Genomic DNA, 27,865 nt, shown 5'->3' with positions numbered 1-27,865 from the left:
AGGTCGGCAGCGACCGTGTGCCCACCGGCAGCCCGCCTTTGAGCACAGCGCGCTGGCCAGACAGAGCAAGGGACCAGCTGGTGACCAGAGGACGGAGATTTTAAAAAGACCCAACCCAGAGAGGAAGAACATTTCTTCGCTTGCGAACCGGAAGGGGGAGAGTCGCTGAGTGGGAGACCCAGGCGGGACTCAGGGCAGCCGGCCCTGGCATCTGGAGGTTTCCTTCGCAGGCCGGCCGCCTCGCGGGTGCTGGGGTTCATCCGGTCGTCGCGCGGCTCCTCGTGATAGCCTCCACCCCCTCACCCCAAGAAAAAGCCAGGCGAGTGGGTCCCGTCGCTTCCCTACACAAAGAAAGCCCGGCAGCCCCACGGCAGCCGAGGGCACTTGGTGTTTAGTTTCTGGCCCCAGGGCAGCGGCACCCGAAGCCCGGCTGCGCGCCGACGCGGCCGGCTCGGGGCAGTCGCTTTCTGCGGGGCAGGGAGGGTGCGGGAGACAGTCTTGTCCGCTCGCCGCCGCCCGAGGCTGCACCTGCCCCGGAGGATGCCCAGGAGTCCGCCCGAGCCTCCCCGGATCAGAACTTTTTAGGCTGCTCGCCCCCATCCCCGCAGTCCCCGGGCCGCGCACCGGCAGGCGGGGGCGAGGGGGCGCCGCCGCGCGAGTCCCCCTCGGGTCCCCCTCCCCCTTGGCTCGGCCGCCCGCCGCTTTGTTCCGGGCGCGCGGAGGGAAGGCGAGGCTGCGGCGGATCATGCCCATGGTGTAGCCGCCAAGCGGAGGCATGGCTGCCGGAAGGTTACTGCTCTATACGGGCCTCTCGCTAGCGCTCTGCGCCCTCGGCATGCTGGCCGTGGCCATCTGCTCGGACCACTGGTACGAGACGGACGCCAGGAAGCACAGGGACAGGTGCAAGGCCTTCAACACCCGCCGGGTCGACCCCGGCTTCATTTACAACAACAACAACAACTTGCCGCTCCGGGCGAGCCGCTCGCGCCTGGACCGCTGGGAGGGCAAACTCCTGCGGGCCCGGAACCGCCGGCAGCTCTTCGCCATGAGCCCGGTGGACGAGTGCAGCCGGCAGTACAACTCCACCAACATGGGCCTCTGGAGGAAGTGCCACCGGCAGGGCTTCGACCCCGAGATCGCAGCCCTCATTCGGAAAGGTAAGCGTGAGGCGCGAGGCGTGGCACTGTGGAGAGCCCGGTGCCTCCTAGGCCCGGTTCACACTCTCCTCCCTTCGCCTGGCCACAGTCTCCCGGGCCTCCTGCTTCCAGGAGCTCAGGTTATCCAGGCCCCGCTGAGCCTCGGAGTGGCCAGAACTTGCCTCCCGGTAGCTGGTAATGGAGGCTTACCTCTCTCTGGCTGGCCTCTGGTCTTCCGTTGGTCCGCTGGGATTCCCGTGGGATATCGTGGACCAGGGTTTTTAATCCAGGCTAATGCTTCATCAGTCTCAGAACGGAGGGAATCCCATGTTGTGTTGTTTGCAGAGGAAGCCCCAAATTGGAGAATGGTGTGTCAGGCAGACAGCCTCCTAGTTTTAATCTTTGTTTTGGATGTTGAACTGATTCAGGGAAAGCATCTCACCAAGAAGGCCTTATTCACGCCACAGACATTTATTTGCTAAGTGCTAGACTGTATGGAGCACCATGCAGGCATCCGTCCCATAAACAGAGTAAATCACAGCCCCGGCCCTGCAGCTGCAGGCCTGGGGACCAAGAGCATCATACCACGATTCTTGATCCCTCCTTCTGGGGAGGTGGTTGACAAAAGTGACTTGTGTGCATCAAATTTTAACAGGGCCTAATAAACACATAAAAAGTAGTTTCTCAGGTAACACCAAAGTGGGCACTTAAGAGGAAAAAAAAAATGACCATGTTCAGAAGATTTGTATCAAAAATACGTAAAGTATTACAAAACAGAAAACAGACTGCCATTGCTAATGATGAAAATTTCTCGGATACTTGAGTGTGATCACATAATTTTTAAAAAGTCTCCTCACCTGATACAATTTGTAAGATCTTGGCTGATTTATACTTTGGGGACTACCCTGTTCTGTTAATCCACTGAATATATTTGAATATATATTAATATTGCTCTGGAGAAGGGAATGTGTTCTCTTCTATGGTAGTTGCATTCTGGAAGATATGGTGTGATTTTCTGGGTCTTGGCCTCCCCCCGCCCCCCGCCCCCGCTGTGTGTCAGTCTCTTCAACTATTCAGTGGTGAAGCCAGGGTGAAAATGATGTTACCTGCAAAGTCTTTGAGGCCCAGATGGAAAACACGTCTTACTGTCCCTTAATATTATAACGCAGGTTTGCTGCTGTTTTAAAATATTATTTGTGAGAACTAATGTCCTTTGATTTAGAAAAATGTTGAAATTGATCAGAAAAAATAGTTAATTTGAAAAAAAAAACTCAGTTGTTTAGGAATGACAAGCAGTGGGAATGGTCTCGGTGGCTAGTGAGATATAGGTGAGCTAAGTCCAGAAGGAGAATCCATCTTCGTTTTTGTTTTGCAGCTTCTGTGGAATGACTAGGGATTTTAGCTGATTCCGTTGTGAGTGTGTTAATACTACAAACATCACAACTGCTTCATGGTTAGGCTGATGTTAGAGCAGGGTGACCCATTTGGAGCTCTACAACTTTGTAAAGACATGCATATTAGAGCATTCCAGAAAAGAGTAACTTGGTTTGGATTTGGAAGTAGGAGAGCAAGAGAAAACAGAATCATTTCTGGCAGTGGGTGACTGTAACAGTGTTCAGATTCACAGATTCATGAAGTGTTCTGTCCTTTCCTGTTCGCCGCATTTTTTAAAAATTGGCATGGTAGGAAGTTAGCTGAAATGAGAGGAAGAATTCATGTTAATAATGACTGATAAACAGTGGTAGGACTTGCTGAAGGACATTCTTGCATTTCCTTTCTTAAATGTCTCTTGCAACAAGATGGGTTGGATATCCTGCTGTCTGGCACTGGTTCTCTCTGCTCAGAAAAAGAGGGGTGGAATCCCTGCCTTCTGATGGTTCCATTGAGGGCTTTGATTCCATGTTGCTTTGCCTGGCAATCTGGCTAGAAGGGTTGACTTGGTCTGTGCACCAGAGATGTTCGTTACCATAGTGACATGTTCTTCCGGTGAAGCTGGGAACACAGAGACAGGGAAAGGGATAGGGGAAGAGTGTACAACATTTTGACTTTGAGTCGACTGATTGTTAATTGCAGCAACAGAAAATGGACATGGCTCAGCAGGGGGATTGAATACACTGATACCCAGTGTTGGCAGAACCTTGTATTTCACTTGAACTAATGGAGACGCTCTTCCCCATCACCCAAAATACAGCAATCACTGTCAGCTGCAAACAACCGCTTACCACGGCCGTTTCTGTCCATTTGACATTCTTGTTAGGTATTATTGAGATAGATGGCATGCCAGCCTTACAAATCTCGGGGGACTTAAGGTCGCTATCTTCATTTTTAACCTCAAAACATAATCTGTGAAAGCTAGATCTTCTCTTTTCTAAGCAACAAGAGACACATTTTGGAAATAAGTGCATCTTATATTAGTAGAATTGACAGGCAATTCCAATAACGTAGAACATCATTTCTAGACTTAATCAGCGTTCTTCCTAGATTGGCAGATTTAGGAAGGAAGTAAAAAAAAAAAAAAGAAATTGATATCCCTGTATTTAAATTTAAGGCAGGCAACTTAGGAAAAGATACTTATCTCGTAGTATTCATTAGTAGCCTCAAAAGATTTGTTAGTCCTTTGTCTTTCAGGGAAACATCTTAGATTCAAATTCTGGGAGATACATGTTGGGTAAGGGGAAAGGGAAACCAGAGAAAAGACTGTAAAATCTGTCAGTATTATGGGAAAACAGGAGATTTATCTAAATGATTGTACAGCCCCAGTCATTTGCTAATCAATGTTCATTACATTAGAAAGTGCTATTTGTGCATTTTAAAATAAAACAAAACCACATAATTAATAAGAAAACAAAAGTCAAATCTATATCTGATTTGAAGATGAAGTCCTTTGGATGCGTGTTTTCTCTGAAATCCATTTCTTCAATGCCGGCTGCCATGATTATACCAAAAAATATGCATTTCTGGTCACTGTGTATTTATTTGTTTGTCTTATTGAACATAAGTTCCTGAAGGGCAGGAAAGAAAATCATTTGTAAAACACATTCACCAGAATGTATTTTGGTCCTTGAGAAATATCTCATACAAATAAGGTTCACGGAATTGTATCCATCAAAAACTTATTCTAATTGTAGGAACACTTGTGTGGGAATCCAAATAAAGGATTAGTTAGAAAATTGTGATGAAAAAAAAAATGAACCAGGGTGGCTCCCAGGGCAGATTAATATTGTAGCAGATGCTACATAATTTAACAAGGAAGTTTTTTTGAGCCCAGAAGTTTTGCTAAGGAATAAGGGAAACAATACTTTTTTTTGGATAGCATATTTTACTGAACAGACACGTATCACCCACAATCATTATTTTTCATATTAGATAAGATTTTGATGGTTTCCTTCTTAGAGGTAGGATTGGGTTGAGGGTATAGCAAGGATAGATCACCCTTGAATTCCCATATGACTGTGTCCATAATCGAGTCCTCTTGTCTTCTTGCTTTCCGACCGTGTCAGTTCTCTCTACTAAGTCACTGCAAGCGTGGTGGTGGTGGTGTGGGGGACAGATCCATGACAGGATCAGTTTCTGAAATCCAAGAGACTTTCAGACCCTTAGGAGGAGCAGCTACAGGTAGGATTTTGTTCCAGGGAACATTTATATTCTTTGATTTGTTCTGAAATGTTATACTGCTGTGCCTTAAAATAAAGAGACCTTCAACTGAGAACTCTAAAAACTATTTTTTTACTATTTGAAAATAGGCCTTATATGAGAATTTGATCTTTATGATCAGGGAGTGGTTGTCAGTATACAGAGGCTTATTTTAACAAAGCATCACATAGTCGCTAATGGAGTTAGGTACTGTACATGTATTATGTGATGGGCACACATCGCAAGAACTCGGTGATGAATAAGACCCGGTCCTTAAAATACCCCCAGTCTGTTAGGGTCACGGGGAATATGTGTCAGCTACGGGGTGATGAGAGCGGCAGAAACAGGTGCAGAGAAGTAGGGAGCACGCAGTGGTGGATGGTGTTGGCAGTGAGGTGAGAGAAGCCAGGAGGGGGTTGGGTTCAGTTGCCTGGAGGAGGTGAAATACCTGAACACAGTTTTCATGAAGTTGGGAGGTGGATGGAGAGGAAAGGAGATTTGAGGCCAAGAGGGCAGCATCTGCATAGGCAGGGAGGTGTGAACCAGCAGTCCAGCCTTTTGAGTGTTGACTGCTGGAGGGAGGGAGAGGAGCCAAGCGTGGAGCTGGAGAGTGAGGAAGAGCCAAGGCCAAGGGCTTGCATACTCAGAGCGCATGTAGCTATACTCAGTAGGGTAGCCACTAGCCACAAGTGGCTATTTAAATTTTTAAAATAACCAGTATTCAATGAAATTAAAAATTCATTTCCTTAGTGGTGTTGGCCACATTGCAAACATTCAAGAGCCATGTGTTGCTGGTGGCCATCGTATTGGACAGTGCAGATGAGAGAACATTCCTATCGTCACGGAAGGCTCCATTGGACAGTGCTGCACGGAGCCTAGAGCCTCTGAAAAGAACAAGCACATACTTCGTTTCAGGTGAGGACGATGAAACATAGTAACTGGAGCTTAGATTTAAGTATATGGTTCTATCCTTGAACAAACTTTGCTACTTGAATGTTTTGGGCAGAAGGTTTGAGTTCGTGATCAGTTACACTAAGTCTATATTTTATGCATTTTCCATCTTTGACTCACAGAATTCTCACATGCTCCTCTGTTCTCTCCTCTCCCTCTCTCAACTGCATTGAAAGAAAAGAGTTGTTGATTGGGCAGGGAGGATTAATAATAATTGCCAGACTTGCTGCCAGGTACTCCTCTAAGAGTTTTATTGATATTGGCTAATTTATTCTTTTTTTAAAAAGATTTTATTTATTTATTTGACAGAGAGAGAGATCACAAGTAAGCAGAGAGGCAGGTGGGGTAGAGGGTGGGAAGCAGGCTCCCCGCTGAGAGCCTGATGCGGGGGGGCTTGATCCCAGGACCCTGAGATCATGACCTGAGCCGAGGGCAGAGGCTTAACCCACTGAACCACCCAGGCGCCCCTAATTTATTCTTCATTATAACACTCGAGGTGGGTGTTATCATTTTTTTCCTCGCTATTCTACAGTTAAGGAAACTGAGGCGTCTAAATGTTAATGAACTTGCCAAGTCTCACGATAAGGAAGTGAAGCTGCCAAGCTTCAAATTCTGGCTCCAGGTTTGATGACACCCACTGTACTCTCTTGTCACCATGGAGTCTGCTGGGGCAGGGGTGGGATGGAGAAGAGCCCCGTATTTTGATTCCTCAAACTGGAAAAGAAGTAGGAAGTTAATTTTAGAGTCTCACCCAGGGAGAGCTGCTTGAGGACTGACTTCAGCTTAGCTCTGAGCAGGGGGATCGTTTTAAAGTGGTTCGCACACCTTGCTTTGAGACCCGCTGACAGAAGCTCATACACACTTTGCTATGTGATTTGTGAGTATCTATTTTGTTCACTGTGGTAGATGCTGAGGTTAGAGCCATGAAGGACATACTCATTCATTCCGCAAATATTCATTGAGAGCCTAGGGACTGGGACATCATGGAGAAGCTTGCATTCCAGGAACGAGAAATGGGTAATAAATAAATACATATGAAATAAAGGTAGGGGAGCCTGGCTGGCTCAGTCAGCAGAGCACGCAGCATTTGATTTCCGGGTTGTGAGTTCAGCCCCACACTGGGCATGGAGCTTACTACAAAAAAAGTAATGGTACTTCCTTAAAAATAATGCTACTAAAAATGGTACTACTTTATGCCAATCGGAATAAAAATAATAGCTAATGAACTGATCAGTGTAGAACATAATGGGAGGGAGCGAATGCCATGAGGTGTCTTTGCTCTTCGGAAGTACAAAGGGGTAAAGGGACAAGTAAGCCCAAAATTAAGTGGTCCCCTTCGTCTTGGTTTTAAAACATAGGGAGGCTTGACCTGCTCACAGGCAGGCACATACAAGTAGCCCCGGCTCGGTCTTTACATACAGAGTGTGTCGCCTGCATGAGCACCGTGTGTCCGCCCAAAAGTAGGAGCGAATGCACTCAGTTGCGCCCTCCTCCTTCATCATGCTGAAACATAACTAACCAGCCAGAGCAGACAGCTGGGGGCCCTTGACTCTGCGCAAGTGCTTGGGTGGGAAGACGGAGAGGGTGGGTGTGGTGTGTTTCAGGCACCGGTGGTGTGCCCAGCCCTCTGCTAGGCGGTGGGGAAAGCAAGGAGGCATCACGTGGTTCCTGTCCTGAGGGAACTTACACCCTCGCTCAATGACAAATTCATTGTCTTCTGTGGTTGGATCAGGCTCTTCTTCCGAAGATCACATCTGTGTCAGCTGGATCAGGAATCAACTGGTCAGGGAAGTGGGGAGGGGCGAGTTCTTTCTACTGAGTCAACAAAGTCAGGAGCCATATTTCTGTTCCAGAAGGTTGGTTTATTTACTGTAGGGTTGGTAAGGATCAATTACAGGGTCGATTCTGTATATCCCACTTTGGCTTGTCAGTTAAAAATAGTTTTTTCCCCTCTGTACTGTTACTAGTAATCCTAGGTCTTCCAGCAGAATCCTAAACACCCTGGCTAGTTTGACCCTCCACATGCAGGCATGTGAACATCTAGGAATTGGGGAGTAAAGTAAAAAATATGTATTCAGATGCAGATTCTTTGATAACTATGGACTCCAAACGCTGCACAGAGAGAGGAGGGAGTGCGTGACCTGGGGGATGAGTGGACAGAAAATTGATTTGAACATCTGGATTGGACAGCTGCTGTTTCTGAGAAAATGCATACATTCTTTCAAAGGACGTCGTTTCCTCATATGTAAAATAGTGAGTTTGGATTATATAAACTTCAGGCCCTTTCACACTCTAACATTTGATGAGAAAGTTTAATTTAGGTTATAGAGCATAAACAGTAGGTAGATGGTTGAGAAAAGGTGAGCTGGGAGAGAAGAGAAAGCCAGGGAGGAAGGACAGAGAAAGGGACCATCCCAGGATGCTAGCATACCAGAGGGGGGGGGGGGAAACAAAGCAGCTCATTTCATTCCCCCACCCAATGGTGGAACAAAACTTCCCCTCTTTTCTGATGGTTTGAAATGCCACTTTGCAGACTGGAGTTAAAAATAAACACTGAGGGGCATCTGGGTGGTGTAGTCAGTGAAGCCTCTGACCTTTGGTTTTGGCTCAGGTCGGATCTCAGGGTGGTGAGATGGATGGGGGTGGGGGAGGAGGGAGGGGAGTGGGATGGGTTCTCCTGGCTCCACCCTCAGCCCCGAATCTGCTGGAGATTCTCCCTCTGCCCCCCCCTCCCGTCCAGCTCCGTCTCTCTCTCTCAAATAAACAAATCTTTAAAAAATCGTAAACACTTGGGGTGCCTGGGTGGCTCAGTGGGTTAAAGCCTCTGCCTTCGGCTCAGGTCATGATTTCAGGGTGCTGGGATCGAGCCCCACATCGGGCTCTCTGCTCAGCGGGGAGCCTGCTTCCCCCTCTCTCTCTCTGTCTGCCTCTCTGCCTACTTATGATCTCTGTCTGTCAAATAAATAAATAAATCCTTTAAAAAAAAAGGAAACACTTGATGGGCAAAAGTGGTTATAGTTACACAACAATGTGACTATACTTAGTGCCACCTAACTGTGCACTTAAAACTGGCTAAGATGGTGAATTTTGTGTTCTGTATGTTTCACCACAATTTAAATAAAGAAATGAAAAGAAATCATAAAGCTTCACAGAGAAAGGAACTGGATTACTGGTCGGTGTGCGAACTACTTCATAACCAAAGATCTTCATGCATTCAGTGCATTTATTGAGCACCTATGGGTGCTAGGCATTAGCTCAGGTATTGCTCAGGATACAGAAGTCAATAAAACAGACTAAATTCCTGCCCTTGTAGGGCTTACATTTTAACAGTTTTGAGTATCATATCTTTTTTTTTTTTTGGCTTATTTTTTAAAACAAAACATTTAAAGAGCACCAAGATATAAGACAAGTAAAAGTAGTGAGTACATTCCTTGGATCATTTAAAAATCATTGCATAATGAGGAACACTTCCCTGTATTTAACCTAAAAATGGCTTTTGAGCTCCCAACTATGTCAGGCACCTAACTCGAGGTGGTGGATCCTGAGTGAAATCCATAGTTCTGTCTTCAGAGGACAAACAAAAGGAGGAAGTGTGCGAGAAGACAAATACATACGGTCCCCAAGTTTGGTTCTAGAAGAGATTTACATCCTGCGGGCCTGAGTGGCTCTCGAATTTTGGAGCAGTTAGGGGATGTTCTTAGAGTTGTTATTTGTGGGTGGATGAGGTAAAGTCTTAGCCTTATTTAAAAAGTAGTAATTAATTCTGATGAGGTAAATCCTTGACTAGTCTGCCTTCCCCCTACCCTTGTATCCCAGGCCCCCCAGCCCATCCTCCAAGGGTCACACTGCAACCAGATTTTATGCATCATACCAGAGATCATTTATTCAGCAGTATTTAAAAATAACAGCAAGTATAAATAGGAGTCAGGCAACGAACGGGTGATTCAAACAGGACAAAAGTTTTTTTTTTTTTTTTTATAAATTCGTATGCACAGAGTCGATGTTTAAAGGTCTTGTTCCAGGAGTCACCAGGAATCTTCTACAGGTGATGTTTATTCTGAGTGGAAGCTACGGTTGACGGTCAGGGAAGTTTGACGGATCTGCTGTATTATGGGAGACTGCAGTATCTGAATTATTTCAATTGATTTTTTTTTTCTTGGCGTCGAAGTATTTTGCCAAGAAAAGGCAATTTACTTTATATTAGGTCATCTTCATAAATTTATCTCATTTCCTGCATTTTAAAATGCCCTGCTGTTCTGTATTCCGAATCTCACTCTATTGGACACGTTATTTGCTTCAGAGCCTCTCCCTTTCAATTTTGGCCGGAATTTCTCTTAATCTTTATAACAGCAATTCTATTTAGGCAAACACAACTCCTACTCCCCAAGGCCCTGGAGTAGTTCATAGACCTGCATGGGCTGGGGTTGTTTTTACCTTAAGAAAGCTCTGAGCTCATACACGGCCGTCTGTCTGCTGACAGCACATTGGGACGCAGCTGGATTCTATCTCAGGAGGCTGAAGACACACACAGCCTTGCAGCCTGGCCCTACTCCCATCCAAGCATGTCCCTGGCGCCACTGCTTGTAATAGCAAAATAAATAAGCAAAACAGAAAAACTTCAGTGTCCATGAATAGGAAAATGGATAATAAGGTATGGTGTATATTCATACAATGGAAACAATTGTCCCCTATTTAACACAAATATACTACATGTACGTATTTCCAAATGGGGAAACATAAAATTTGACTGAAAAAAAAAAGCAGGGTATAGAATGAAATGGGGAGTATGTTGCCATTCATATGAAGTTAGAAAGTGGATCAAATTACATTAGATATTATTTATGGAAACATGATTTGCATAGTATTTATAAAAGTATGCACGGGACCGATAAACCCAAAATGAAGGATGATGTTTGCCAAGACAGAGAAAGGAATGGAATTGGGAAGTTGCTTTAAAATCATGTCTATTTCATTTCTTAAAAGACAGAAGAAATCTGAGGCATTTGGGGGCATATCCATGCGTGCACAATCAGGCTCTTTAGAAAGTTTTTATGATCCGAACAAAAAAGTTAAAATTTTATTCAGACTTTGTTGTTCAGTGGATAGGAAGCAGGTTCTTTAAGGACAATTCTTGGAAAACTGTTTCTGAGGTGATCTGTGACTGACTTTTGTAAGTAGTAGCAAGCAGCATTTAGAAGAGAATCAGGCAACTCCTAGTCAACAGTTTTCACTGAAAGTAGCTCATGGGAAGGGCTTAGAACAAATAAAATTGTTTTATCCACTCTGGATGTCTTATAAGAGGAGGAAATTGAAACTTTAAAATGATTTGTTTCTGAGAGAAGAGTAATGTACAAGTCACGTCCCTCTTTGTCAATTTCTTGCAGCTTGTGGAGAAAAACAAAGAATTTCAAGGGCTAAAAAGGTAAACTAGGGGCGCCTGGGTGGCTCAGTGGGTTAAGCTGCTGCCTTCGGCTCAGGTCATGATCTCAGGGTCCTGGGATCGAGCCCCGCATCGGGCTTCTCTGCTCAGCAGGGAGCCTGCTTCCCTCTCTCTCTCTCTGCCTGCCTCTCTATCTACTTGTGATCTCTCTCTGTCAAATAAAATAAATAAAATCCTTTAAAAAAAAAAAGGTAAACTAAAACCAGTCTTGGAACTGATCAGATGCTAAACTTTGAAGGCTAAGACATGGAGGCCCTGTGTGGGAAAGCAGAGCACCAACATCTGGGAAGGCATTTGAGCCCACAGGGAGGAACTCAGTGTTAGGGTCCATGATCAAAGGAGAGAGGCTGATACAAAGCGAAGGTCAAGCAAAGCTTTATTTCGCGCCAGTATCGAGAATCAAACTGACCGTTCGGGGCCGCCTCTTACAGAGAGGGTGACCCCTCCCAGCCTCACAGACTAACTTATATAGAGCAAAGGCCGTGTGGTTGAGCCTGGCCACACACAGGTGGCCAATGAGATTGCAACACACAGAGAAAGTTGCATAGTCATGCTAGGTCACGCACAGGTAGCCAATTGAATTACAATTCACCCTATAGTAGCTATTTGAACTATTCTATCACCTTGGTCAGAATTGGTGCCCAAAAGGCAGGGCCCACATTCTTGGGTAGTTAGGGAGACAGTATGTGCACTTTACTGATTGGATGTCTCCACCTGGCCTGACTCGTCCTTGTATTCTGGGCTCTGTTATCAGGGACTGGTCGACCATATTTTACTTGTTTCCCGGACTTGCTTCTAAGTAAGTTCCTCAGTGGGGGTGGGGGGTGGGAGTGGGGGGGTGGTGGCAAGGTCAGTTTAAGTTTTACTGCACAAACAACAAAATCGCTGTTTAACCGAGATGAAAGCGCTCTAGCCAAGTAGGCCCTTACACTCAGTATGAACCAGGAGAGGAAAAGCTGAGAATAAGAAAGGACCAGAACTGGGGCGCCTGGGTGGCTCTGTGGGTTAAAGCCTCTGCCTTCGGCTCAGGTCATGATCCCAGGGTCCTGGGATCGAGCCCCACGTCGGGCTCTCTGCTCAGCGGGAGGCCTGCTTCCTCCTCTCTCTCTCTGCCTGCCTCTCTGCCTGCTTGTGATCTCTGTCTGTCAAATAAATAAATAAAATCTTTAAAAAAAAAAGAAAGAAAGAAAGAAAGAAAGGACCAGAATTGGGGCACCTGAATGGCTCAGTGGGTTAAGCTTCTGCCTTCAGCTCAGGTCATGATCTCAGGGTCCTGGGCTCGAGCTCTGCATTGGGCTCTCTGTTCAGCGGCGGGGAGCCTGCTTCCCCCGCCCATCCCCGCCCCACCCCCCGCCTGTCTCTTCGTACTTGAGATCTCTCTGTCAAATAAAAAAATAAAATAAAAAAAAAAAAGGAAAGGACCAGAATTGTACTTTATTTCTTCAGAAGTTTTCTTATCCCCTTTCAGACTGAGTAGAGAACGTTAGTTAGTAAAACCTAACTAGATTTGTTATTGATGATTATGGTTTGGATCTTTTGTTCTTAAAATTATGAGGGCGACTTTAGCCAAGGGCGAGCCTCTGTTACAGTAATGGTGTTTCCACTGTGTTTATACAAACTACAGCTGGCGCAGAAAGGCCCACCAGAACTGTAGCTGGGGTTCCACTTTCAGCAGATAATGCTTTAAAACACCAAAGCTGGGTCTTAAGTTCCTAGGGAATCATGAGTGTCCTGTGGGATTTCAGGGATTTTTTTCCTTAACCACAGGGCTGACAGGGTGACCACGTGCTGCTCTGGGCAGGCTGCTTGGGAAGGTCCCTGGTGATGATGAGCCGCTGTGTTCCCTGTGGTCTGTGGGGAGGTGGGCACCCCTGGTGCTGCCTGTCCTTCCGTAAATGAGTGACCTCCCACCCTGGGAAAAGCTGGCCTCTCCCCAACTCTCCCACCTCCCTAGATGTGTGAGCACAGAGGAAAGGAGAGGTGACCTTGCTCAGATGTGGCCAGGCTTGCTTCTCTTCCTCAAGGCTCTTCAGGGCCCTTCTAGGTCCCTGACTCTAGATTTCCTCCTCCTTCCCCAGGGCTGGGGTTGCTCTTTCTTTTTCAACACTGGGCCTCCTCTGGCTTTGGAGGCAACATTTGCTCCTGGACCTGCTTCTACCCCTGTTCTTTTTCTTTTTCTTTTTTAAGTTTGTTTGTTTACTTAGTAATCTCTATACCCAACAAGGGGCTTGAACTCACTGCCCAGAGATCAAGAGTCACATGCCCTTCCGACTGAGCCAGCCAGTCGCCCCTCTGTCTCTGCTCTTCCCTCTCCTTCTCTGGCTCTCCTTCCTCAGCCTGGGTGGGGTTCTCCAGTGTTCCGTTCTCCTTGAGCATTCTCTTTCGTGCCTGTGGCCCTTTTCACCCCTCAAAGCTCATGACTTGTTGCCCCGGGAATCTCTCCCTCCGACCGAAAGTCCAAACAGCTCGCCTGTGGGGTATCTCACTTGGATATTCTGGGGATCCACAAGAACCTGCTTTCTCTTCTCTCATCCTGGATGGAATCCTTTCTCCTTCCTTTCCCTCCATCTTGAGGAAGGATATCCCCTGCCTCTCTCGTTGCCCAACCCAGAAACTTAAGGATCATCCTTAGGGGCTCTCTTCTCTCCTGTCCTAGTCATCCAAGCAGCAGTTCCCCTCCTGACACGGGCCCCCCATCCTGTTCCAGCCCTGCTACCTGTTGGTCCCCAGTACCTGTGCTCTCCTGGTGGTGCCCTCTGGCTTCCTGTTCTCTAGCACATCTCTGCTTTCTATTCAGAGTGTTTGTTCTTAAATGGAAATTGAATCGTGTTACCACTTTGCACGACATCCTTCAGCGGCTCCCCACAGCCTATCAGTCAGAATAAGATCTGTGATCTTCACCTTGGCAAGTAGACCCCACAGGTCTGGCAACATGCCCCCCCCCCCCCCCCCGCCGCCAGTCTGTGCATCTCATACTTTTGCATGCTTTGTCCATACCAGCATGCTCTCCTTCAGCCCTGATGAAGGACTCCCAGGCCCTAAAACAGGTTAAGCTATTTTATACCTTTGGAACTTTCGGTTACGAAGCTTCTTCCTTTGCCTGGAAGCCCCTGACCCTCCATACTCACCCCGACGTCAAGTCTGCCTGGTCAACACATGCTTACCCTTTAGCAATCAGTTGAAGACCCCTCCTCCTCGTACTTGATGTTCTCACCCAGGCTCCCCGGGAGGATTGCCTTCCTCCTCCTAGGCCTCCTTCACACACCAAACACTTGGTTCCTAGCACCAGTGACATTTTATTTCCCCATATGCTTCCCTCCTTTTTGAGACTATTTTTGCACTATTTTGTATTCATCTTTTTATCTGCAGCATTTTGCATAATGCATGGGCCATAATAGGTATTTAATACATACTTGTTGAATGAATGAAGGTTTATCTCAGTTAATGCAGTCGATCTGGAAATCTTATTTAACAAAGAGCCATAATTTCATTGGACCAGGGAGACTCACTATTAAAAGGAAGCCTGCTGTGAATTGTTCTGTAATGCATATGATAAACTTCAATTTATTTCCTTTGTTAAGGTTTGTATTTTCTTAAAGCACCCATATTTCTGACTCACAAGAGGAGAATTTCAAGTGGGGACGATTTCATGTTTCCTGGATTTGACCTCTTCGTTGTGATCCTGCCCACTTTTTCTCCTCTTCATGCTTTGCCTAGGCTGGTCCTCCTTCCCAACACATGGTAGGCAAAGAGAAGGCTACCTCCGTTTCTTGTTCCTGTCATGGATGGAAGAATTTCCAAATTTACCTCTGGGTCTGGCATGTGTGGCCATTCCCTCAGGATATCTGCCCAGGTTTTTCAATATTTATCATCAGGAATGTCTTCAGGCCAGCCTCCCTCTCAGCCATTGATTGAGGGCTTCCTCAGATCTCCTCTGATAGTGATTTTGGTCAGATAATGACCTGAAAGTAGAGACTGTGCCTTCTGTAACTGCCTCCTCTCTGGTTCCTACCTCAGTTCACTTTTCATGACTTTCAACAGGAGTAGGTCCGTGATGCAGGGAAAACATGGTAAGTTTCTGTCTCTAATTCTCTGGCACGCTGGCACCATTGTTGTTGGTGAGCAACATTGCTGATGGAACACAGCCATGTCCTCCAGGGGGATTTGGTGACGGGTGGCCAGCTGACACCTTTTTGCTTATGAAGGCCTCCCAGCCCTAGGTCAACAACTGATGGGACAGCTGTTCACTTCTCAGTGGATTTTTTTTTAAAGATTTCATTTATTTATTTGACAGTGAGAGACACAGCGAGAGAGGGAACACAAACAAGCAGGGGGAGTGGGAGAGGGAGAAGCAGGCTTCCCGCCGAGCAGGGAGCCCGGCGCGGGGCTCGATCCCAGGACTCTGGGATCACGACCTGCACCGAAGGCAAATGCTTAACGACTAAGCCACCCAGGCACCCCATCAGTGGAGTCTTTTCCAAAATAACTGTGACTGCTGTTCTGGCTGGGTCATCTCACGGTGAATGTGTTAAGGACTTCTCCTTTAAACATATAGTCTGCTAAGGGCTGAACTCATTGCCCAGTCGTTCAGATAAGTAGAGTAATTCTTTTGCTTTCAGCAGATAAATATAGATGCAACCACATTGCTTGGCTGTCTAAACTAGGTTAAATAAATGATTCAGAACAAGGAAACCTTCTCCATGACCACTCTAATTCCTGGATTTATATTAGTTTAATCTGTCCTGGGTTTAAGCTAGAACACTGATTTCCAGCACCTTCTGCCCAAGTTGTATAAAGTGCTCAGATCGAAAATTTAGATTGTACATTCAGCTGTAACCATGGGGTGAGAATTCCAATGAAACTGCTGTTTTGAAGAACTGGGTTAATTGTAAAAAATAATTATAAAAAGTATTGATAAGCCATATACTGTCGTGTATCTCATAAAATGGTGGGTAACCCTTACCCTAGAAAACTGTCTTTTGCCATCTATGTTTCTTTTAAAACCTGTGGGAACTCAGAGGTTTATTTCAAACCAGAAGGTGGCATTTCATCTCTTTGGGTCAGCAGAGTTGTTAACATTTCAGAGAAGAACTTTTATGTTCCTATGCCAGCAGCGTGCCGGCATGAGCTTTTATTACACATATCCGTAGTGGTGTGGTGGCTGGCTGGGCGCTTGTAGATCAATAAGGTGCTAAAAAGGGAGATGCATCAGGGACCATAATGGCTTCTTCACAGAAGACAAATCGTCTCCAGGTAGTGAAGTGCATTTAGGAACAACAGCAATAATATCCCTGTATTGAGATCCTTATTATTTAGAAGAAAGAAATGAGCTCTTTCTTGAGGTGATGAGTCCTGTAATAAAGACCTTAGCGTGCTGACCCTTACGTTCCAGGAGGTTTGTGTCCACTGTTCTAGCTGCACTGAGAACAAACTCAGTTGTTTTAATGGAAGAATTCCCCGGTGGAGAAACACAGAGTCATTTCCGTTGGCCTCAAATACTACTTGATTGCGGTTGTTCTTGGTTGCCTTATTAAGTAAAAGAAAATCTTCTTGTAATCTGAACGCTGATTTTTAAGACACTTGGGTGGCCTTGGGTATAGTGTCAGTGAATAGTTCTGAAAGGCAGAGGGCTTAAGTACACAACATGATGTTGGTGGGCTTGGAGGAGGAAGAAAGGTACAAAGAAAGAAAGATAGGTAGGTAGGTCGTACAAAGCTCCTTAGCTAGGGTTCTGGACTTGCAGACACATAGAGCTGAGTGCACTTATGTCCTGGTGGCATCCGAAGGATATGGTATTGGAGAGGATGGTGACGTTTTCCAGTGGGGTAACAGTTTTCACTCTGTGCTTCTCCTTCGGGATGCAGGAGTAAGTTACATGAATTATATATTCATTCATTCATTCATTCAACAAATATTTGGTGATACTTACATGTCAGGATTTGTAGTAGGGGCTTAAGGTACAGTAGTGCGACAAAAACACAAACTCCCTGCTCACATGGAGTTTCTCTTCTGGGGAGAGAATTAAAAATAAAGTAAGTAAAATGTGTAATATGTTACACAATGATTAGTGTTAAGGAGAAAAAACAAAACATGGAAAGGAATAAGAAATGTGAGGAGGCGGGGTTGAAATCGTAGACGGCATGGCAAGGGAGGCCCTCACTGAGAAGGTGGCGTTTGAGTAAAGAGTGGCTGCGTGTGCAGGAACTAGCTCTGGGGATAGTTGGAGGACAAAGACTTAAGAAAGAGGGAGTCGTAAGGGCAGTGGGCCTGGTGTTGGAGCCATAATGTGGATGACAGAATGGCCGGGGGTTGGGGCAAAGAGGGGACTTGTAGTAGGATATGATGTCAGAGAAGGAAGGAGTCACCTCACATGGGGTTTGAAGGTCATAGGAAGGAGTGAAATGGGAAGTCATTGTAGGTTCTGAAAAGAGGAGGAGGAATGGCATGATCAGATTTATGGTTTCAAGGATCACTTGGGTTGCTGAGTAACAGATTACAGTGGGGCTTGTATAGGAGCAAGGGGAGCAGCCAACAGAGATGGGGGCTGGAACTAGAGCGATGGGAGAAGACACTGGATATATTTCGAATGGCAAACTACTAGGATGAGCTGATGGATTAGATATAGGGTGTAGGAAAAAAAGAGAAGTCAAAGATGGAGCCAAGGGTTTTCACCTGAGGAGCTGGTGGAGTCTGTTGCCATTAATGTCCACAAAGGCCACACTATGGAAAGAGCCCAGTTGTCCATTGACTGATGAATGGATAAAGAAGATATGGAATAATACACAATGGACTATTACACAGCCATCAAAAAGAACAAAATGTTGCCATTTCCAGTGACATGGTTGGAACTAGAGGATATTATGCTAAGCAAAGTAAGTCCGTTAGAGAAAGACAAATACTATATGATTTCACTCCTATGTGGAATTTAAGAAATACACAGATGGAATAGGGGAAGGGAAGGAAAAATAAGACAACAACAGAGGGAGACAAATTGTAAGAGACTCTTTTTTTTTTTTTAAAGATTTTATTTATTTATTTGACAGAGAGAGATCACAAGTAGGCAGAGAGGCAAGCAGAGAGAGTGAGAGGGAAGCAGGCTCCCTGCCGAGCAGAGAGCCCGATGCGGGACTCGATCCCAGGACCCTGAGATCATGACCTGAGCCGAAGGCAGTGGCCTAAACCACTGAGCCACCCAGGCGCCCCTGTAAGAGACTCTTAACTCTAGAAACAAACTGAGGGCTGTTAGAGGGGAAGTGGGTGAGGGGGTGGGGTAACTGGGTGATGGACATTAAGGAAGGCACGTGATGGAATGAGCACTGAGTTGTTATATGCAACTGTTGAATCATTAAACTCTGCCTCTGAAACTAATAATACAGTGTGTGTTAATAAAATTTATATAATGGATAGGACTGTAGGAGGATCTTGAGTTGGGGATCCACTATGATAAACTTTGAGACAACTTTCAGATGCATAAGTGGAGATCTCAACAGTTAGTTGGAAATACTGGCCTGGGTTCAGGGACTGAGTCTCACTTTGGATGGAAGTTTGGGAGTCATCAGCTTCTAGTATTTACAGTCAGAGAGCAAATGAGATCACCTCATTTGCTCACCTCACTGCAGTCAGAGAGTGACTGCAAGTACAGAAGAGGGAGATCCAAAGATTAAGTCCTGGGGCACAGTGACTTTACGGAGCCCAGGGAGATAAGGTATGGAGAAGAAATAACTAGGGCAGTGAGAGAAAAATTAGGAAAGTGTAGGGTCCTGGAAGTTAAGGAAAGCCAGTGTCTTAAGGGAGAGGAAGTGATCAGTTGTGTGCAAGACTGCCAGTTGGTCACAGGATGAGGCTGAGACTTGAACTTTGAACTCCACAATGTGGAGATTTTTGACTTCAGTGGGGGGTTCAAGAATGAATGGGACAAGGGGAGGAATAGAAAAAAAGTTTTGATAACTCTTTAAGGGATTTTTGGTTAAAAAAAAAAAAAGTGAGGGTGGCACCTGGGTGGCTCAGTCGTTAGGCATCTGCCTTTGGCTCAGGTCATGATCCCAGGGTTCTGGGATCAAGCCCTGTATTGGGCTCTGTACTCAGTGGGAAGCCTGCGTCTCCCTCTCCCACTCCCCCTGCTTGTGTTCCCTCTCTTGCTGTGTCTCTCTCTGTCAAATAAATAAAATCTTAAAAAAAAAAAAAGATTTTTGGTGTAAAAGTAAGGAGAGAAATATGGTAGTTGGACTGAGAGAGTTATATTAAGAGAGACTTAAAACTTTCTTTAAGATTTATTTATTTGAGAGAGAGAGAGAGTGCGAGCATGCATGAGTGGGAGGGGCACAGGGAGAGGAAGAGACTCTCAAGCAGACTCCCCGCTGAGCTCAGGCTCCAGCTCATGGCCCTGAGATCATGACTAGAGCCAAAATGAATAGTTGCTCACTCAACTCAATAAGCCACCTGGGCGCCCCTCTTTTTTTTTTTTTTTTTAATTAGAGAAGTAATAGCATAATTGTAGGCTGATGAGATGACATAGTAGACAGGGACAAAACCGATAGTACAGAAAAAAGAGGGGGAAGAATTGCTGGAGTTATTGCTGGAGAAGGTTGAGGCAGAAAGGAAGGTAGAGGAAAGGGTAGAAAGAAAGGGATGTGACCCAGGAAGAAACACATGTTTTAGATGAGCCAGGACACAAAAATCCAAGACTATATTTTTTCTTTGTGTTATTTTTTGGGAGGAGGGGCATTATTTAGTTTTTTAATGTAAGGAAAGAGTAACAGGGTTTTTAAAAGGCCAACTTCCTAAGTCTGTCACCCAAATGTGGAAACCAGGCAAGAAAAGATTTTTATTTATTTACTTATAAAACGAAAAAGATTTTTTAAAAAATTATTTATTTTTAAAATTTCTTTTCAGTGTTCCAGAATTGTTTATGCACCACACCCAGTGCTCCATGCAATACGTGCCCTCCACAATACCCACCACGAGGCTCACCCAACCTCCCACCCGTCTCCCCTCCAAAACCCTCAGTTAGTTCCTCGGTGTCCACAGTCTCTCATGGTTCACCTCCCTCTCCAGTTTCCCCCAAGTTCTTTTTATTTAAAAAAAATTTTTTTAGTTATTCATTTTTTGCATTTTTAAAAGGTTTTTATTATTATTTAAAAGGTTACTTATTTTATTTTATTATTGTTTAAAAGGTTATTTATATAAAATTCCAGTTAATTAACATGCAGTGTAATGTTAGTTTCAGGTGCAGGCCTGTCTTTTTCTTTTCTTTTTTGAAGTTTTTCTTTTTCTTCTTAATAATCTCTACACCCAACCTGGGGCTTGAACTTGCAACCCCGAGATCAAGAGTCCTATGCTCTCCAGACTGAGCCAGCCAGGCGCCCCCAGGATTATTTTTCTTGGTGCAAGTTATCAATCATCTTGTTCCCTCTACAAGCTTATGGGATAATTTGAGCTAAGACCTGTAAGCTTCTTGAAAGAGAGTTTCGATAGTACATCCGTATCTTATTGTCGTTGAGCATTTAATGGGAGTTTCTCAGAAGAAAGCAGGATAGGAGAGTGAAGTCCATTCTCATTACGCATGTTGCCTTTGCTGTCTGCTTTATAAAGAGGAACTGGTCAGAGTAGCCTAACTGTTCTCGGCACCAGATGGCTGGTGACTGGTTGGACATTCTGAGACATTTTGCCCTCAGGTGTTAGAGGGAATGTGATGTGTTATCTCTTGAAGTATGGTGCTCTGAAAAGTTTTAAAAGATTTCATTTTTTAAAGAGAGGAAAGCTCATCCTTAAACCTCTCTTACTAGGTGCTGTAGGACTCTTTAGCCAATGGGTTCTGCAGTTTCCCATTTAATAGCATCCCTCTAATGAGAATCTTAGGGTGCTTTGGCTCTGATGACATTCAGGTCATTTTTGAGATAAAGCTGCTTTATTTTCAGGCTGAATAGCCACATTCTTGCCTTGTCATCCTAAAAATGCTGCACTGTGTCTGCATTTCAAAGCCACTGATTAAATGACTGAAAACCTATGGTGGTGCAGAATTAGTCTTCTTTGTCTATTATATTGTAAGTTTCTCTGGAAAACAAAGTCCATGGATTTCTGGCAACTCTCAGCAACAAATATTTTCTATGATTGGTGTAGGAATTAAAGTCACAAAATCTTCCTTTCTTGGTGAAGAAAAGAGTCTGGATATAGTGCAAAAATTATGAGCCAGGTTGATAGGCAGTCACTTTTCTGCATGGTTTTTGAGAAGGTGTGAAGGTCATTAGCATTTTTAATCTCTTCCTTGGAGATTATAAAGACTCAAAATTCTAAGAAAAACTGTAAGTTCTAGAGACAAAGAATAGCAGGTGTAAGTTAGTGGAGCAGGTGGTATATAATTTCACCTTTGCCTCCTACTCAGAAACAGAGGGAAACTCGGTCCCAGTTTGGGAACCATGTGAGAAATAGCATTCATTGCTACCTATAATTGTACCTAACTTTTGACTTTTTCCCTTACCCTTCTGGTTTGTGATTCCATCTGTAAGCATGCAGGTTCTGAATTTCCATAAAATGTCTTTCAAGATGCATGTCATGACCGATTTTATTTTTTTTCAAGTGCTTGGAAGTTTTTTAGCTACTGATTTTTCCCTGTTGGGTTATTGGCACTTTTCCTCACAACTGTCACAGTAATAAGCTTATTCCGTAGCTTACTCTCCTGCCTAATCTTTTCTCTTCTACTTGTTCTCTCCCTTTCAGTAGCTCCTTGTTCTCTCAACTGCATCCTTTCATCAGCACTATTTTTTTCACCAATCAAACCCTGAGCCAATATGTGGGGCATACAGAGCAGGCATGATTATTCCCATTTTACCCAAGAGGTGCCTGAGACTCAAAAAAGTTTATCATCTGTTGCCTGATAAGTGAATAGTGGAACTCTTCAGGGATCATTGCCTTTTTCTGTGTTCTTTCCACCCCGCACTCCGGGGTGCTGTGTAATCGTGCTGGGTTGTATTAGAGATGCTCCTGGGTATTTTCCTATTTTGTTGTCCTACCTCTCCTTTATCATTGCATCCATAGGATTGACTAGAGGGGTGAAGGGAAGTGTACATGCTAATGGTGGCTCTGGACAACCAACGCATCTCTCTCCCATGGGATTGGCAGCCTCTGATGGGGAGAAACCCAGAACTACATCCTATACTACATCATTAACCTTTTGGCCATATTCTTGTTTTGAGTGCTTATAATTGGCTTTCCCCCAGATTGAGGGGAAAATAGTTCGATAGAATAGTATCCCACTTTAAATATTTTGTTATACTATGCTTTACATTTTACTTTCAGTCAAATGATTGCCCATCGGACAGAGTGACTGTCTGTTTACCCACTTATTTCTCTTTCCTTGTGGATGCCCGACCACACTGTTTCCTCCAGCGTTCTCCACAGCTGAGTGTGGCCGTCTGACTGAGTTATGACTGGTGATATGTGGATATGAGTAATATATTCCACTTTCATATCTGTCCCATAAAATCCTCCTGTGTGATTTCCTATTTTCTTTCTTCTGTTTGGATGCCTATGATCTGGGTGGCATTGGAAGCCAAGAATTGAAGATGGCAAAACTTTGGGAAGTTTGAGTCCCTGAATGACAGGAAGTGGTTGTCCTCCCAGGCTTGGTGGCTGATTGGACTTCAGTGAGCAAGAAATAAACTTCGTAGTTAAGGCACTGAGATTTTAGAGTTTATCTGGTAAAGTAGCTAGTATTTCATTATTTACTCATGTATAGAATAATTCAGTGCATCTCTTTTCAGTACTAATATGAAAACCTATATGACAACTACTATTAAGACAACATATAAACTGTTTGCACCTCGATTAATGCAATGAACGATAGATCCTTCTACTAATACTAGCATTGTTGTAGAGTTTCATTTATATATTTATCTATATGCATTTATAACAGGATTTGAAGAAATAAAAGAATAGTTGAATACTTTTCCTCCAAATTTTTAGGTATTGTTGAAGATTGCTTAACTTAATTGGGCTTATTATTTCAAAGTTGAAGAGAACCCACTCAGCCTTGAGCCTTTTGGCCAATAGAGCTCCATGGGAGTCTGTCCATGGTTCTGAAAAATTTAATATTTTCATCGTGTTAAATTTGGAACCTTCTCTTTCAGATATCATTATCCTTAGTGTATACAGTATTTCTTCTTACTGAACTTACCCACCAGACAGTTAGGGTTCTCCTAAAACAACCAGGCTTTCCTTTTATCTCAGCTTGCCAAAATTTTCTTTTCAAGATTTTTTTTTTAAAATATTTTATTTATTTATTTGACACACAGAGAGAGAGATCACAAGTAGAGTAGCAGACAGAGAGAGAGGGGGAAGCAGGCTCCCTGCGGAGCAGAGAGCCCGATGCGGGACTCGATCCCAGGACCCTGAGACCATGACCTGAGCCGAAGGCAGCGGCTTAACCCACTGAGCCACCCAGGCGCCCCCAAGATTTTTTTTTTTTTTTTAAAGTAGGCTCCACACCCAGTCTGAAGCCCAGTGTGGGGCTTGAACTCCCAACCCTGACATCAAGACCTGGCCTGAAGAGTCAGACACTTAGGCAACTGAGCCATGCAGGTACCCCTCTTTTCATGATTTTCTATTCTGATTCATGACATTAGCAGAAGAACTTCCTCCTGCAAGTTCCCTCCCCCCACATAGGAATCCTCATGACTTTCTCCCAGTCAAGAGGCACCTCTCCAATTTATTACCTCTTCTATTCACTCACTTGAAGTTATGACACTTGAGACTTTTGATATTGAAAAATTTCCTCAATGCCAATGGGAGAATGTTCTTCTAACCCTAATCACTTATACCAGATTAAATACAGAACTGCCACCTTAAAGGGCTCCAAGTTTGAAATCCAAGGCTTATCGAGTTTATCATAACACAGTTTTAAAAATACTTTTGATATCAGCCCAACTTTAAAACATTTATGTGTCAAGTGGTTTGTCTAAGCTTCTGTTTTAAATATCTTCATTAGAGTGTAAGTAGTTAACAGTGTAGAGTTATCCTGGCTCCAAATTCCAGCTTCCCTGTTTATTGTGTGACTCTGAGTAAGATACTTAACTTTTCTAGACCTTGATTTCCTTACCTGTAAAATGGAGATTTTATTTTTAATCTACTTCATAGAGTTATTGTAAGGGTTGAGTGAATTCATACAAGTGAAGGCCTGAGAATAGTTCCTGGCACATAGTAAGTGTTAACTGTTATTATATTTAAAACTTGCAAGAAAATAGAATGGATTAGACAGAATCATTTATATGTAGGTCTCTATATTAGATAATTTCCAAAATGATCTCTGTTGCCAGAAATGCCTTATGGCATAGAATTTCTAAAATATTTGATATCTGGAGTCTCCAATTTTTTCTTTTGGGCGTTGTCTTCACCTTTCAAATGAAGTTTTTTCCTTTAATAAACTCTCTTTGGCCCCCATGTTGTTTATCTTGATTTATAAAAACCAAAACCAAACCAAGCCAAACCAAAATCCACTCAACTAAACAAAACAAAACAAAACAAAACAAAAAGACCCCAAACTTAAGCAAAACTCTTCAACTTTGCTAAAGGCAGCTTGATCATACAATACCATCTACAGCAGAATCAGATCTTGGGGCAGCGGTGAAGTTTATATACAGGACCTCTCCATCCCTTGTTGGAATCTTTTCCTCTCTTGATAGAATCCCATTTCTGTCGATTAAAACATTTCTCTGCTTTCCTTCCTATTGTAGCTCTTCATCTCAGAGAAGAGTCTGAGCAGACCCTTTACTATCAGCTGTAAATGACCAATAAAACCCAATGGCTGGCCCTTCCCAGAGAAACTTGCTACAGATATGGGGACTCAGCTTTAGGCTAAAGGAATACATTTCTCCTGTGAAATTTTAGCTGTTAGGCCGGATGAGTATTTTGTGGTCACCCGTTCTTTTCTAACATTATAAATAGCTACCCTTTTTCACTTTCTTACAGATCTGGTTCTGATTAAGGGTTCACACATTAGTTCATTTTGAATTGGATTGTCGACTTGCCGAATGGATTTGAATGTGCCTAGCAATTTACTTTTAATGAACCATAAGCTAAGTTCTTCAAATAGAGATTCAGGTCAGAATAGAGCTCCCATGTTTAGTATATATTGTAATCTCTTGATTGGGCACAGGAGCTCTACTTGTACTGTTGTATATCCATAGCAAAGCACAATTTCATATGTATTAACTGTATTAATGTGTTATTGTCATTAATCACAGCCATTGGTGACATTTAATTGAACGAACACTGTGCTGGGTTGAGTCAAAGCATTGGCTCCTACTGCCAGCTCTACCACTTACCTGGAGTGACCACCCACTTCGTTTTATAGCTTCTGTCTTTCATTTTACAGACAAAGGCTATAAAACAAAGGGGGCGGTCACCCCAGGTAAATGGTAGAGCTAAATGAAAATGGTGTCTCTTAACTCAGGCAGGTATTATAATCACCTGTGCATAAAAATATGCAGACTCCCTGACCCCAACTCTGTAACTTCTAATTCTGTATGTTTGGGTGTGCCAGGGGCTCTATAATTAAAGGCTGAACTGGGAATTACTGGATGGGTCCATTTTTAAGGTCTGTGGCTATTTTGAGCCGTCATTTTCTCTCCGAGAGTTCTCACTCTGTACTCTGTATAAGTGCAAACACTTATACACATTCTTCTTCTTGTGGAAGTGTGAGAGAGGCTAGCATTTTCTACAGCCAGCTTGGAGCAGACAGCAGGGTGGATTTTGTGGGGGTGGGGGTACAGGAAAACCCATCAGCCTTTCAGATATTCCTGATAGAATCTGGCTTCTAATCATCACACGTTTGTGTTATTTTAGTTGACGTACATTTACATAAGTTCCAAAATTCCTGTACTCTAACATAAATACATACAAGCACACTCAACCAAATAGAAATTATTTTTAGACTATGCACTCTGAAGTTCTGTAGATTTAAGTGAGGGTTGACTGTGTTTGCATGCATGCATTTGTCTGCACAGTGTGTAACAATGAGCTGGTTTAAAAAAATTATTCCAAAGAAGCATTCCAAAAGTGTTTTGATCAATGAGGTAACTATGTAGCTCTCAAAGGTAAAGACTTTTCGAAGATAGTCAAAATTCACCTAAACATTTAAATGTTTGTTTAAACAACCAGATTCTTTTAAATAGCCTGGCTACCTTGTAAGTAGACAGATTCTGACTTAAGTGCCCTCAGAGCTCTTATTTCATTCCATGGATCTTTGAAAGGGAGAAAAAAATTAATTTCCACAGTCTTGATTTGAGCACTTTTCTGAGTTATTAAAATAATCCTTTGAGATACATTCTTTGGAACACGAGCTAAGTCACCAAATCATAAGTCCATAACCTTCAAATTGTGGGAAAAAATATTTTGGCTCTTTTGAATCTCATTTGGGTTTGGCAAAAGTTACTCCAAATCTGTTGCCTGTTGTCAAACTCTTGATTAATTAATTAATGAATCACAATAAAATGTTTCATGCAGTCTTTCTGTTTTCCTTTTCTGTCTTTCTGTTTATTCCAGACTGGAATAATAGGTTTTTTACCTCTTTCTGTCTTTTTGCCTGTGTTCGTGGATTCAACATTGATTTCTTCAGCTACAGACTTTACCTGCTGCTTGTAGAGCCTCAGTGGGAATGGTTGACGTGGTTAACTTGGATTTTCTCTGATACGGGTGGAGATGCCCTTGGAGCTTGGGGCTCCGTATGTATTAGCCTTTCTGAGATGATGGTTCAGGTGTCTTGGAAGCTGCTGTATGATAACCAGCCTGAAAGAAACATATCTCGTGATGTCTTTATGTCTCCTATTTTTTAGTGACAGCAGCTGGGGAGACGGGTGGGTGACAGATAGCTCTCTTAGAAATAAAAATATATGTAGCATATTCTGGTACAATGCATTCTAGTAGGTGTCAAATATTTCTGTTGTGATGGAGTCTAGTTTTAATGACCATATTACTAAAAGGTACATTTCCAGTAGGCAGAGAGCTGAGGCTCTGCTCTTCCTGAATTAGCCAACGCAAAGGAATGATCTGAATAAGAGGGTCCTCTAAAAGAGGTTTTCTTCTTCTAGTTCCTGGGTAGTGTGTGTGTGTGTGTGTGTGCAGGCTGTACGCTTACCTGCATGTTTGAGTGAGTCTTAGTTTTTCAGTGGGAGTGGTTGGGATGTTTGGAGGTGAGAATCAGTGAAAAAGAGGGAGGGCCACTGACTAATTGCTACTTGATAGCAGAACTAAAGCCCTGTGAGGAGGTTAGCAACCCCTTTAATTGCCTGCAATGCAGAGATTTTGTAATTAGTAGTTTCATTAGAGAGTGTGAATGACTATTGAATGGTTCAGCCAAACAAAGTATTCATTGTATTGGAAAATTTACTGTAATCAGATAGAAGAAGTACTGTTTTGGGGCCTCGTCTGTCAGGTTGCAGAAGGAGTTCCACTACCTAGAACTTTTATCCAAAGGGGCTTGCACTCATCATCTTTGAAATGGACGGGTTGATGTCTTGGTCCATTCGAGCTGCTGTAATGGTAGCAGGGCTGGGTGGCTTACTCAACAAAACATTTATTTCTCACCTGGCCCGAGGGATGAGAGAGCTCTCTGGGGTCCCTTTCATAAGGGGGCTAAGACCATTCACAAAGCTCTCCCCTCATGACCTAATTACTTCCAACGGGAGCCCCTTCTAACACCGTTGCAGAGGAA

General features: G+C 43.8%; 1 protein-coding gene across 2 annotated transcripts in view; it reads left to right on the top strand.

The window, feature by feature from the left end:
- The first annotated feature begins 769 nt into the window (after window positions 1-769).
- Window positions 770-27,865, top strand: part of TMEM178B (transmembrane protein 178B) — a 337,180-nt gene continuing 310,084 nt past the window's right edge. For both annotated transcript variants that reach the window (XR_006820557.1, XM_046021270.1), the window contains exon 1: window positions 770-1,157. Coding sequence is in view for 1 of the 2 variants with exons in the window: in XM_046021270.1 (XP_045877226.1) it covers window positions 776-1,157 (382 nt within the window). In the remaining variant the exon portion in view is untranslated. The remainder of the gene's footprint in view (window positions 1,158-27,865) is intronic.

This window comes from Meles meles, chromosome 10 (assembly GCF_922984935.1).
Source record: "Meles meles chromosome 10, mMelMel3.1 paternal haplotype, whole genome shotgun sequence".
Lineage (NCBI taxonomy): Eukaryota > Metazoa > Chordata > Mammalia > Carnivora > Mustelidae > Meles > Meles meles.
The sequence above is the reverse complement of the archived record's forward strand: the minus strand, read 5'-3'. Positions and strand labels throughout refer to the sequence as shown.